This window comes from Cherax quadricarinatus, chromosome 1 (assembly GCF_038502225.1).
Source record: "Cherax quadricarinatus isolate ZL_2023a chromosome 1, ASM3850222v1, whole genome shotgun sequence".
Classification (NCBI taxonomy): domain Eukaryota; kingdom Metazoa; phylum Arthropoda; class Malacostraca; order Decapoda; family Parastacidae; genus Cherax; species Cherax quadricarinatus.
The window spans coordinates 39,159,703-39,173,759 of NC_091292.1; the positions used below are offsets into that span (position 1 = coordinate 39,159,703).

A 14,057-nucleotide genomic window follows, 5' to 3' on the forward strand; every position below is an offset into this window, starting at 1 on the left:
GAATTTTCAAAAAAAAAATTTGTTATTTTTTCTTATGAAATCGTAGAGAATCTTTTTGTGAAGGTAATAAAACAAAAAGTACGAAATTTGGTGGAAAATTGACGAAATTATGCTCTCGCGAATTTTGATGTGTCAGCGATATTTACGAATCGGCGATTTTGCCGACTTTGACTCCCATTTTAGGCCAATTACATTATTCCAATCAACCAAATTCTTAGCTATTTCACTAGTATTACTTCGATTCTATCGATTGAGCACAAGAAATCGCCAAGTCAACTGTTTCAACTACAAAATAAAGTGATCGGAAATTGTTAATTTGGCCAATTTAACACAAAGTTCAAAATATTCCAATTTCAAAATAGGGTCCAGAATGAACAATGTAGGCATTCTTGGCACTAAACTAACATTTCCTCTGTTTATTAGTTATGTTTTGAGGCTTTACAAATAAATTCCATTTTGATTTTTTATTCACATAATGAATTTTTATTCACACCAAAAAATAGAAGATTTACTGTTATGCAATACTGTAATAATTGTATAAATATCATCACCATATTTGTGAATGTATATTAGACCCACCAGCTGACTTGTATTAGACGTGTGAGGTCGTTTGTTTACTCTTGAATATCGGCAAAAATTTAACATTTCCGCTACTTTGAGCTCAGTTTCAAGCCATTTCCAGTGCTAAAACCAATCAAAATCATCTCTATTTCTGTAATATGTCTTCCATTCTATCAAATGAGACCAAGAAATCGCAAATACAACTATAAAAAACATACGAAAAAACACTGCAAAGTTGCTGTTTTAATCGAAAAAACATGATTTCATTTTTTTTCTCTCATTATACACAGTGTGCTGCAGGATCTGTTTTATGTGGTGCACACATACCACATAGATGTATTCTCTCATATCTAGGCCCAAATGTACCACTCACAGTTTATCAGAGTGAGCTGACCTCATGGCGTAGATCTACGGTTTGGACCCTGAACGTAAAGCCGTAGATCTACGGGACGGACCCTGAAAGGGTTAATATCGCTGGTTGAGGGTCCACTGTATAACGCTGACCATCTTCATTTTAGCTATCTAATGATGATATTCACGATATAATATTTAGTGAATGTCACATTGCAGTTTACAATGTTCAAAATACATATAACATTGGGCCAACACTGGGCACAACACCATCCTCCCCATAAAATTAATGATAATAATAATTTAAAAAATTTGCTTCTTGACAAAATTAATATGTAGTATAATAGTTTTGCTTTTCCTTAATTTTTTAATAAAATATATTAAATTATTTATTTTCAGACTTGGCTATAATGGAGCCGTCGAGATATTTTTCCAGTCCCAGACAGTATGGAGATTATCACATCAGATATGAAGAAAATTATAACAGTGGTGAAAGAGATCAAAGGAAATATTTTAGGGGTTCTCAGAGCCAAAGTAGAGGCAGAGGAGGAGGAGGAGGAGGAGGAGGAAGCAGAGGAGGAGGAGGAGGAGGAGGAGGAGGAGGCAGAGGAGGAGGAGGAGGAGGAGGCAGAGGAGGAGGAGGAGGAGGAGGCAGAGGAGGAGGAGGAGGAGGCAGAGGAAGAGGAGGAGGCAGAGGAGGAGACAGAGGCAAAGGTAGTGATTTTGGCAACAGCAGAGGTGCTAAAAGTTTAGATTGCTTGAGTGAGTCTCTGTCTTATGATAGAGCATCAGGGTCAGACAGAAGGGGACATCACAGAAGAGAGAGGGAATACCCTATGGGTTTCAAGGAATTAGAAAGGCTATTACAAGAACCATCTGATATAGTGGTTACAGAACTGTTAAGGAAAGGCTCAGGCTATCATCTGCTTCTTGAAGAGGATAATATAAAAGACGACAAGTTTGTACTCTTGATAGAAGTTCTCTCGCATGCAACTTCTACTCAGTCAAATAAGGAAAACTTATGTGACCTATTCAGCAAAACTTGTGAAAGAAAGTTCATAGATAAATTGTGCAATTTCATATTTACAATCAAAAGACAATATTTAAACAAGGCAGAAATTTTTTTCGGTAAACTACAAGTGTTTTTGGAAGCATATGCAAATGCAATGCCAACTAATGCTGTTGACAAGTTGCCCAATTTATTAGATGCTTGCACTGCAGTTTTGACACCATTGAAGGAAAAAAATTTGATAAGTGAAACACTTTTCAGACAATATGAAGACCTACAAGAAATGCTGACAGAAGCCTCTAAACAGTGGGAACAAGAAAAAAAGCTTGATGCTGAGGAAAGGAGAAGACAGAAGTATGAAATGGACTACATGGAACCACCTGATGATTTTAAGGAATATTCAGTACTTCCCACACCTGGAGATTTATCAGCAGTTGAACGACCATTTCTTCGCAAGAACATAGTAAAGGGAAAATATAATGATCCTGATCACTACTTAGACGTTCAGTTTCGACTTCTACGTGAAGATTTTGTAAGACCTTTGAGGAAAGGAATTCAGGATTTCAAGAGTGGAAGAGGCAATAAAATTAGGGATGTAAGAATTTACCGAGGTGTTACTGTTGTAGGATCTCACATTAAGAATCTTGCAATTATTCATCACGTTCAGTTGAATGTGCCAAAAAAGATCAAATTTGAGAATTCCAAGCGTTTGTTGTATGGTAATCTTCTGTGTTTCAGCAGTGATGACTTCAGAACCTTGCTTCTTGCCTCAGTTGCTGAAAGAGATCAGGAATTGTTAAAAAAGGGGATTATTGGTGTTCAGTTTGAGTCTGATATTGAGATGTTTGACATGTCCAGTAAATTCTTGATGGTTGAGTCAAGGGCCTATTTTATGCCTTATAAACATGTCTTAATGGCTCTGAAAAATATGTCTGGAACATCTTTTCCTTTGGCACCTTACATTGTTTATGTTGAACCAAATATTAAATCTCCACTCTATTTAGATGATGGAGAAATATATGATTTAAGAGTCATTAGAAATATGAAAATGATGAAAAAATCTGAAGCATACAATTCACTGTTTAAGTTTAAAATAGATACTGAGGAACCTGAAGATAGTCAGTGGATTTACCTGAAAGAGGTGAATGTTAAAGAGGATCTCAGAGCATGGCCATCTGAGAATGATTTGGGTCTTGACAGTTCACAACGTAGAGCTCTTCGTAGCGGCTTGACACGTCAGCTAGCAATCATCCAAGGTCCTCCTGGTACAGGTAAGACTTTCATAGGCCTCAAGATCACACAGATCTTGTTGCACAATAGTCAGGCTTGGAAAAATAAGGATCATCCAACACCCATTTTGGTTGTGTGTTTCACCAACCATGCACTGGATCAGTTTTTGGAGGGAATGACTTCTTATACAAGTAACATTGTTAGAATTGGTTCTAGATCAAAGAGTGACACTATCAATAAATTTCAGATAAGTTCCCTTGTTCGTTCACTTCAAGGGGGCCGTGCTATCCCACAAGCAATTCACGAAAGGAACTATGATTTACGAAACCTGATAAAAGAATTTGAATATAAAGTGAAGATGTTGAGGAATATGATACTCTACTGTAAAGAAAACAGAGGGATAATATGTCTTGACATACTTAAGGAAGAAGGAGTTATACCACCACATTTGGTAAAACAGTTGGAAGTGGTTTCTGGTGATAAATTAACTGGATGGTTACTTCTTAATGTTCAGCAAGAGGATCTTCATCATGTTCAGCAGCTTAAGTTTTCTAATCCTCACAGTGAAGCCACTTCCTCAACGCAGGAAAAAAGTAAAGAGGAAGAGGAAGGTGACTTAAATGGTGATGAGTGGGAAGATGCAGAGGAGTTGCTTGGTCTGGAGGAGCAAGATAGATTGTTGGAAGAAGATAATGGTGATGATGCAAATTGTGAAGTACCTCGCCTAAATTATGAAATAACAGTTGATGACCTTACTGAGCAGTTAAACACTTTTAAGGAAATAACAGATGCAGAATCTTACTTTAGACATACTATTCTCTCTGGTCAGCTGGAAGCATTAAATATTGGTCTCAAAATAACTGGAAACCATTTTGAATTAAGTCACTTGGTAAAGAATCAGCAACTTAATTTATGGAGACTTGATTTTCCAAAGAGATGGGAACTATATAATTACTGGTTAGGAAAACTCATAGACAAAGTAACAAATAAAGTTAAAGCTGTGGAAGCAGGTTACCAGAAGCATTCTCGAGCCCTGCAAGAAACCCGGAACCAGGAGTATTTGTATGCCATGCGTCGAGCCTCGGTGGTGGGCATGACAACTACAGGAGCAGCGCAGTACAACAGTATCATGCAAGACTTGGCCCCGGCCATTGGTAAGTAGTAAGCTTATGTAATATCTTAGAAGAGATCAAATTTATTTCCAATAATTGCTTTTTAACTTAATAGCTTATTGTGTTTCTAACATAAAATGCTAAGCTTACATTTATGAGAATTCTTCATGTTGTATCCTAGCTCTTGTTGATCAATACTATCACTTATGATAACACCCTATTGAAAATTTAATGTCTTATGAACTAGGTAGAGTGATTGGTCAAGTTATAGGCTAGTTTTCATAACATTATTGATCACTTTAGTACAGTACTCTTTCTATGATTGTTACTAATGTAAAGATATCAAGTTAAATGAGTTAGTGTGGATGCTTCATTGAAGGATCTGTGTCTGTCTCAGTGCGTCTGTCTTGATCTTGCCTGGAGTCTGTATTTTTACCATTTTAGAAGACAAAATAACAAAAAACAAGGTGGATATTGAGAACAATATAAATTTTTGGGGTTCTGGACAGTGACAGGGTAATATCTTGAGTAGCTGGCTAATATTTTCTTGCATCAAATAACACACGTTTTATTATGTACACATTTGTATGATCACTAAATATTGTGTTATTAACACTTTCTCTGTCAATTGTACCCCGAGTTTCGAACAGCCCCCAACTCGAACATTTATGTAAGTGTATTATTGTAAGTGCTTTTGTAAGTGTATTTTTGGGGGTCCGAAACAGACTAATCTAATTTACATCATTCCTTATGGGAACAAATTCGTTCAGTATTGGCACTCAAACAACCTTCTGGAATGAATTATGGCTGAAACTCAGGGTGCCACTGTAATATGTGAGAGTGCAAACTGGAAATTTACTTACTATGTACAACTCAAAAAGCCATTTAAATGCTTTGTCATGACTCACTGGTTATTTTCTTGGCTTGTGTTAGTAATTAGACATAATTATTTCATACATAATATTGTTTTGTTCAGTGATCATAGAGGAAGCAGCTGAGATCCTTGAGTCGCATGTCATCACTTCCCTCACTGCCAACTGTCAGCATCTCGTACTTATTGGTAAGTTTTTCAGTTTTTATCTTGAATTTTTATACATTTAATTTTTTTTTTTACTGTTCATAATTAGGTATGCCTCAAAGAGGATACCTTTGCATGGGCCAGTAGGCCTGCTGCAGTGCTCCTTTTTTATGTCCTTATGTATCCTTCAAGGGGGATACCAGTATAGGTATCCTTCAAAGGGGATACCAGTATAGTTATCCCTCAAGAGGGATATTAGTATAGGTATCCCTAAAGAGGGATACCATGATATGTATCCTTTAAGGGAGATACCAGTATAGGTATCCTTCAAAAGGGATACCAGTGTAGGTATCCCTCGATAGAAATACCAGTGTAGGTATCCCTCATTGGGAATACTGGTATCTCTTGAGGGTTACCTGTATAGGTATCCATCAAAAGGGATACCAGTATAGGTATCCCTCAAGAGGTATATCAGTATAGGTATCCATTAAGAGGGATATCAGTATATGTGTCAATTGCTGGCTAGACAAATACTGTAAGGAAAATGCGGTAACATTCATTGACAACTGGGACCTCTTCTATGGCAGAAATGACATGTATGCCAGGGATGGGGTTCACTTATCTAGGTGTGGGGTGGGAGCACTGGCCAACGCAGTGGAGGGAGCTGTTAGGTCTTTAAACTAGGAATAGTTAGTGGTATGGGTTTTGGCGGGAAAACTGTGAAGTCGCAGGGTAGTAACATGAGTACTAGGAGAACTAGTAATAGGCAAAATGAGGTGGATATTGGAAAGCCAGTGGCACTAATTGACAAGGACAGTAATAGGTTTAGTGGAATAATAGAAAGGAGCAGGAAGGGTAAAGAGAGAGGAGGGTCATTAAAAATTTATTACACAAATAGTCGCAGTGCTAGGAATAAGATGGACGAGTTGAGACTAGTTGCTAGTGCAGGTAACATAGATGTATTTGCCATTACTGAGACATGGTTCAATTCAAAAAGTCGGGACATGCCTGCAGAATGTCACATTCAGGGCTTTAAATTGTTCCAAGTAGATAGAAGTATCGGGAAGGGGGGTGGGGTGGCATTGTATGTCCGAGATCGCTTGAACTGTTGCATAAAAACGGGTATTAAGTCTGAAGTAACACATACAGAGTCTGTTTGGATAGAATTTTCTGAGGGGCATAAAAAATTAATTTTAGGTGTGATATACCGTCCCCCAAATTTAGATAGGGACCAAGGGAGACTACTATGGGAGGAAATTGTTAGGGCCACAAGGCACGATAATGTAGTAATTCTAGGAGACTTTAACTTTAGTCATATTGATTGGAATTTCTTGACTGGGAATTTAGAATTATACGATTTCTTAGAAGTAGTTCAGGATTGTTTTTTGAAGCAGTTTGTGACAGAACCTACAAGGGGAAATAACCTGCTTGACTTAGTTCTGGCAACCAATGAATCCCTTGTTAATAATTTAGAAGTTTCAGAGGAACTGGGTGCTAGCGACCACAAATCAATTACATTTAGAATTGAATGGAAGTATGATAGTAGGGATAACTCAGTAACAGTCCCAGATTTTCGCTTAGCAGATTACGATGGGCTTAGAGAACACTTATCATCTGTTGACTGGGGTAACGAAGAGAGCTATCAATATGACAGTTTTCTGAACACAATACATGCTGCTCAAAGAACGTTTATCCCTTATAAGGAAATTAGATCAAATAGAAATGACCCAAAATGGATGAATAATAGGCTGAAATATCTACTAGGGCATAAGAAAGGAATTTATAGGCGTGTCAAAAGAGGCGAGGGTCATCTTATGAATCAGTATATTGACATTAAGAGGGACATTAAAAAGGGGATAAGAAAAGCTAAAAGGGACTATGAAATTAAAGTTGCTAGGGATTCTAAAACTAACCCAAAAAGTTTTTTCCAGGTATATAGAACAAAAGTCAGAGATAAGATAGGTCCCCTTAAAAATAACTATGGGCATCTTACTGACAAAGAGAATGAAATGTGCTCGATTTTAAATAATTATTTTCTCTCGGTTTTTACACAGGAAGACACTAATAATATTCCGGTAATTAATTTTTATAGTGGATCAGAAGAAGATAAATTATGTAACATCACAGTCACTAGTGAAATGGTTGTGAAGCAGATAGACCGACTGAAGCAAAATAAGTCACCGGGTCCTGATGAGGTTTTTTCAAGGGTTCTTAAGGAATGCAAAATGGAAGTCTGTGAACCATTAACTAATATTTTTAATTTATCTCTTCAAACAGGTGTAGTGTCTGATATGTGGAAGATGGCTAATGTAATTCCTATTTTTAAAACAGGGGACAAGTCGTTACCGTCAAATTACCGCCCAATAAGCCTGACCTCAATTGTAGGCAAGTTGCTAGAGTCAATTATAGCTGAGATTATAAGAAGCCATCTCGATAAGCATAGCTTGATTAATGATACTCAGCATGGATTCACAAGAGGCCGGTCTTGTCTAACTAATTTATTAACTTTCTTCAGTAAAGCTTTTGAGGCTGTTGACCACGATAAAGAATTTGATATTGTTTACTTAGATTTTAGTAAGGCATTTGATAGAGTTCCGCACCAAAGACTGTTGAAGAAAGTAGCAGCTCATGGCATTGGGGGAAGGGTGCTCTCGTGGATCGAGTCATGGCTCACAGACAGGAAGCAGAGAGTGTCCATAAATGGGGTTAAATCCGAGTGGGGATCAGTAACAAGTGGCGTTCCACAGGGATCAGTCTTGGGCCCGTTGTTGTTCATAATATATATCAGTGATCTTGATGAAGGAATTGCTAGTGATATGAGCAAATTCGCCGATGACACGAAGATAGGTAGGATAATTGATTCAAACGTAGATGTTAGGGAACTTCAGGAGGATTTAGACAAACTCTACTCTTGGTCAGAAAAGTGGCAGATGCAGTTCAATGTAGATAAATGCAAGGTTCTGAAGCTCGGGAGTGTCCATAACCCTAGCACTTATAAGTTAAATAATGTAGAACTTAGCCATACAGATTGCGAAAAGGACTTGGGGGTTATGGTAAGCAGCAACCTTAAACCATGACAGCAATGCCTAAGCGTACGTAATAAGGCAAATAGATTACTAGGATTTATATCAAGAAGTGTAAGCAACAGAAGTCCAGAGGTCATACTGCAGCTTTATACATCATTAGTAAGGCCTCACCTAGATTATGCAGCTCAATTCTGGTCTCCATATTACAGAATGGACATAAATTCGTTAGAAAACATTCAGAGTAGGATGACTAAATTAATACATAGCATTAGAAATCTTCCTTATGAAGAAAGATTGAAGACTCTTAAGTTACATTCACTTGTTAGACGAAGAATGAGGGGAGACCTGATCGAAGTGTATAAGTGGAAGATAGGTATTAATAAAGGGGATATTAACAAGGTCTTGAGGATATCTCTCCAAGAGAGAACCCGCAGTAATGGATTTAAATTAGATAAGTTTAGATTTAGAAAGGACATAGGAAAGTATTGGTTTGGAAATAGGGTAGTTGATGAGTGGAACAGTCTACCTAGTTGGGTTATTGAGGCTAGGACTTTGGGTAGTTTCAAATTTAGGTTGGATAAGTACATGAGTGGGAGGGGTTGGATTTGAGGTAGGGGGTGTGTGGACCAGGTGTTTACAGTGAAACATATAAGTGAACAGTATTTAGATAAGGCTAAAGAGGTCTTTGTGGCATTTATGGATTTGGAAAAGGCGTATGACAGGGTGGATAGGGGGGCAATGTGGCAGATGTTGCAAGTGTATGGTGTAGGAGGTAGGTTACTGAAAGCAGTGAAGAGTTTTTACGAGGATAGTGAGGCTCAAGTTAGAGTATGTAGGAAAGAGGGAAATTTTTTCCCAGTAAAAGTAGGCCTTAGACAAGGATGTGTGATGTCACCGTGGTTGTTTAATATATTTATAGATGGGGTTGTAAGAGAAGTAAATGCGAGGGTCTTGGCAAGAGGCGTGGAGTTAAAAGATAAAGAATCACACACAAAGTGGGAGTTGTCACAGCTGCTCTTTGCTGATGACACTGTGCTCTTGGGAGATTCTGAAGAGAAGCTGCAGAGATTGGTGGATGAATTTGGTAGGGTGTGCAAAAGAAGAAAATTAAAGGTGAATACAGGAAAGAGTAAGGTTATGAGGATAACAAAAAGATTAGGTGATGAAAGATTGAATATCAGATTGGAGGGAGAGAGTATGGAGGAGGTGAACGTATTCAGATATTTGGGAGTGGACGTGTCAGCGGATGGGTCTATGAAAGATGAGGTGAATCATAGAATTGATGAGGGAAAAAGAGTGAGTGGTGCACTTAGGAGTCTGTGGAGACAAAGAACTTTGTCCTTGGAGGCAAAGAGGGGAATGTATGAGAGTATAGTTTTACCAACGCTCTTATATGGGTGTGAAGCGTGGGTGATGAATGTTGCAGCGAGGAGAAGGCTGGAGGCAGTGGAGATGTCATGTCTGAGGGCAATGTGTGGTGTGAATATAATGCAGAGAATTCGTAGTTTGGAAGTTAGGAGGAGGTGCGGGATTACCAAAACTGTTGTCCAGAGGGCTGAGGAAGGGTTGTTGAGGTGGTTCGGACATGTAGAGAGAATGGAGCGAAACAGAATGACTTCAAGAGTGTATCAGTCTGTAGTGGAAGGAAGGCAGGGTAGGGGTTGGCCTAGGAAGGGTTGGAGGGAGGGGGTAAAGGAGGTTTTGTGTGCGAGGGGCTTGGACTTCCAGCAGGCATGCGTGAGCGTGTTTGATAGGAGTGAATGGAGACAAATGGTTTTTAATACTTGACGTGCTGTTGGAGTGTGAGCAAAGTAACATTTATGAAGGGATTCAGGGAAACCGGCAGGCCGGACTTGAGTCCTGGAGATGGGAAGTACAGTGCCTGCACTCTGAAGGAGGGGTGTTAATGTTGCAGTTTAAAAACTGTAGTGTAAAGCACCCTTCTGGCAAGACAGTGATGGAGTGAATGATGGTGAAAGTTTTTCTTTTTCGGGCCACCCTGCCTTGGTGGGAATCGGCCAGTGTGATAATAAAAAAAAAAATAAAATTGCACATCGGAGCTTGTTTCTTGGGTGGCATTGAAAATTGGGTCGGGCAAATGTTTTGTTAGTGGGATGAATTGTAAAGGACCTGCCTAGTATGGGCCAACAGGCCTGCTGCAGTGTTCCTCCTTTCTTATGTTCTTATGTTAAAAAGGATATTGGTATAGGTATCCATCAAGAGGGATACCAGTATAGGTATTGCTCTTGAAGGGTACTTATACTGGCATCCCTCATGAGGACATACCACTGTAAATATCCCTCATGAGGACATACCACTGTAAATATCCCTCAGTTGGAATACGAGTGTAGGTATCCCTGAATGGGAATACCTGGAGAAGGTTGCAGTGACTGTGGTATATAAGATGTAGATACAAACATGCCTAATATAACAGGTATATAAGGTATAGATACTAACATACATATATTGTAGACAGCCAGGTTAAGATTTTGTAGACCCCTGGGCTACAGGTACTGTGAGGCCCCTGGGCTACAGGTACTGTGAGGCCCCTGGGCTACAGGTACTGTGAGGCTCCTGGGCTACAGGTACTGTGAGGCCTTTGGGCTACAGGTACCGTGAGGCCCCTGGGCTACAGGTACTGTGAGACCCCTAGGTTACAGGTACTGTGAGACCCCTGGGCTACAGATACTGTGAGACCCATGGGCTACAGGTACTGTGAGGCCCCTGGGCTACAGGTACTGTGAGGGCCTCTGGGCTACAGGTACTGTGAGACCCCTGGGCTATCAAATTATTATTTACATGGAAAAATAAACACATAAGCAGTATAATGTGATCCTTTACTGACAATGTTTCCCCCACACAGTGGGCTTTTTCAGTCACAAACAGATCTACCTGAGTGAAAGGTACATGAATATTTATAGGATGGAGTCTGGTGGAGAATACTGGGTGGGTTGGATCTGATTAGGGCCTCCACGGGACTGCAGCCCCTAAAGCCCATACCTTAATCTTGCCCTGTGTGTAGATACAAACACTTGATGTAGATACAAACACTTGATGTAGCTACAGTGTGTTTGTATCTACACACCAAACTGTTGCCAGGGTGAGTCATGTCCACCAGAGCTCCACATTTTACTCTTATATTTTCCAACTTAAAAAAGTCTCAAGACATGGTATAGAAGCCCAGGTTTCAGCAAAAGGGTATGAGGGTTCTACTGTATGATTTATAAATCATAGAACACGACTCAAAGATGGGAATGATTGTTAAAAAATTCCTGAAACAGGATGGGTTTGTACCCAAAGGCAAGTGAGCTCTAAAACTCGCAGACCAATGGGTTAACCATCACCCGTTCCCTGATATGTTTACAGTCATATTATTACAATTTTGTGAGTCACAATTGTTAAAAAATTTAGATTATGTTTTTTATTCCTGTTGTATTTCTGACATTAACAAAACAAACACTGATAATCATTGGAACAGGAGATCATCAGCAGCTGCGACCAAGTGCCACAGTGTATGAACTAGCAACCAAGTACGGTCTGGAAACTTCTTTGTTTGAAAGATTGATCAAGAATGGTCTTGCGTGAGTACATTATTGAGTTTAATAAGTTGAATTTAAACTGTTGATTAACGTATGGAGGTATTAAGTTAAAGAACACAAGCATCTCACTGGTATTCTTTTACCTTTTGCATCAGGCTCGGCAGTGTTTCTGCGAATTACTGAGAACCCTTTCAGTCTGAATGAGTCTTGTGCTAGTTTAGTCTGAAATTATTTGCTGAAAGAGCCTTTTCTAGTGTAGCTCCAAGACTGTATAACAGGTTACCAGCATTTCTTAAGAGTCAGGAATGTGTTTATGCTATTAATTCTTAGTTGAAAGCGCATCTCTTTTCTGGACTTTACAGCTTTAACGATCATACCTTTCTCTGGAAAATAAACTTTAATATTTGTTTAATCATAATTTTTGTATTTATGGTTTGATGTTCAAGAGCTTGGGAATTTCTTGAAACACCTGGTGCTCAGTAATGATAAAATCCCAACATAGGCAATGTAGTAAGTTTGGATGTTTTGTATATTGGGTAGATTTAAACTTATAAAAGTTGGTTTGTATGTTATCTGGAACCTGTCTGAGTGATCATTCTAATAGCAGATGTTGTTCAGTAATGATGGATTTTAGGTGATTTGCTGCTGAACATTCCCATGCACATGTTCCTTAGGTGAGGGAAGGATAGATTAAAGAGTAGTACAGAGTGGGTAGTGATATTTGGGGTTCATGGTAGTATTTGTCTGAAAGGTTGCCTTCTGTTTTGGATGTTTTCTTCAACATGTACTAGAAGGGAATGGGGAATTTTACTTAGCTGTCTAGGTGTATACTGAGAAATTTCCCTACATTTTTCTTTTCATGCATGTATTGTTTACCTTCATGTGCAGCTGGAGAATAATTGTGAATCTGTGACTTGGTTAAAGAAAATGAAGTGTTAGACATGCTTAGAAGTGATGCATGTGCAATGAGAACTGAAACTGAGTTTTGTGTGAATTAATCAAGTACATGTATATGACAGTTACAAACAAAATCCTATGATATATGAAAACATTTTTAAGAAGGAAGGAGAGAGTTCACAACAGTGGATGATTTTGAAAGTTTTAAAAAGTGCATTCGTGTTCATATTAAGTTTTTCTGGTCAGCTCTAAAGTATAGCAGGCTAAAACATGCCAGTGATGCATTACAATACAAATATCAGTTATCACTACGGTACAAATATCAATTACTGACAATTTTGTATCCACATCATACACAAAAACCACATCCATCCACCTCTGCCCAGCAGCCCCATGTCAACCTTCTCCAAACAATTCATTTTCAAGATGAAAGCACTACCAGAATGTATTTATTTATTTATTTATTTTATGTCTTTGCAAACAGTACATTGAGATTTTATATTTACAATAGTGGGTTGCAATGCAAAGAGAGCCTCTATTATGCTCAGGCATTATGGGAATTATGGTTAAGTTATAATGTAGTACTGTAATTTTTACCTTGTATTGTAGTAAAACAAATTGCATGGGAAATATGAAGATGTCTGGAATCTAACCTTATTCTTCCCACATGTTCTTCATATCATGTAATGTTATTTTACGGTGTGTGCCAGTTTTCACGACTGTATCCTAAGTGATGTTGCAAGAATGTGGTGGGGAAGGTTGTAGTGAGTGCCACATGATGACCTATTCTATGTAGGTAATAACCTGTTAGCTAAAAGTATGGAAACACTGAAGCTTCCAGATGTTCGTGGAACTGTGGTGGTAAGGTCGAATCCATGGACTTCTGTCTTTATTGATCATTTTCACGGGTAACTAATCAGGCCTTTTTCCATTTTGTCAGGTGTTCACAATTGCCCCTGTACAATACACAGGCATTATTATTCGCATCCCGGCTGCATTTGCAGAACAATTTTCAGTGATCTATGCACTTTTTATCTCATCCTCCCCATGTGGTGCAATGTATACTCCTGTGTTGGTAGTAGAGTTGTTTTAGTGTGTCTACTGTACCAAGGTTGTGATAGCTGACAGATACTCCAGTGTTGGTAGTAGAGGTGTTTTAGTGTGTCTACTGTACCAAGGTTGTGATAGCTGACAGATACTCCAGTGTTGGTAGTAGAGGTGTTTTAGTGTGTCTACTGTACCAAGGTTGTGATAGCTGACAGATACTCCATTGTTGGTAGTAGAGTTGTTCTAGTGTGTTTGTTGTACCAAGGT

The 14,057-nt window shown here is 38.7% G+C and overlaps 1 protein-coding gene across 2 annotated transcripts in view; it reads left to right on the forward strand.

The window, feature by feature from the left end:
• The window catches only part of LOC128685213 (NFX1-type zinc finger-containing protein 1-like), a 429,985-nt gene that overhangs the window by 21,841 nt on the left and 394,087 nt on the right, over positions 1–14,057 (forward strand). For both annotated transcript variants that reach the window (XM_070080633.1, XM_070080696.1), the window contains exons 2-4: positions 1,312–4,305; positions 5,240–5,323; positions 11,786–11,888. In XM_070080633.1, coding sequence (XP_069936734.1) covers positions 1,323–4,305; positions 5,240–5,323; positions 11,786–11,888 — 3,170 coding nt within the window. In that variant the 5' untranslated portion in view covers positions 1,312–1,322. The remainder of the gene's footprint in view (positions 1–1,311; positions 4,306–5,239; positions 5,324–11,785; positions 11,889–14,057) is intronic.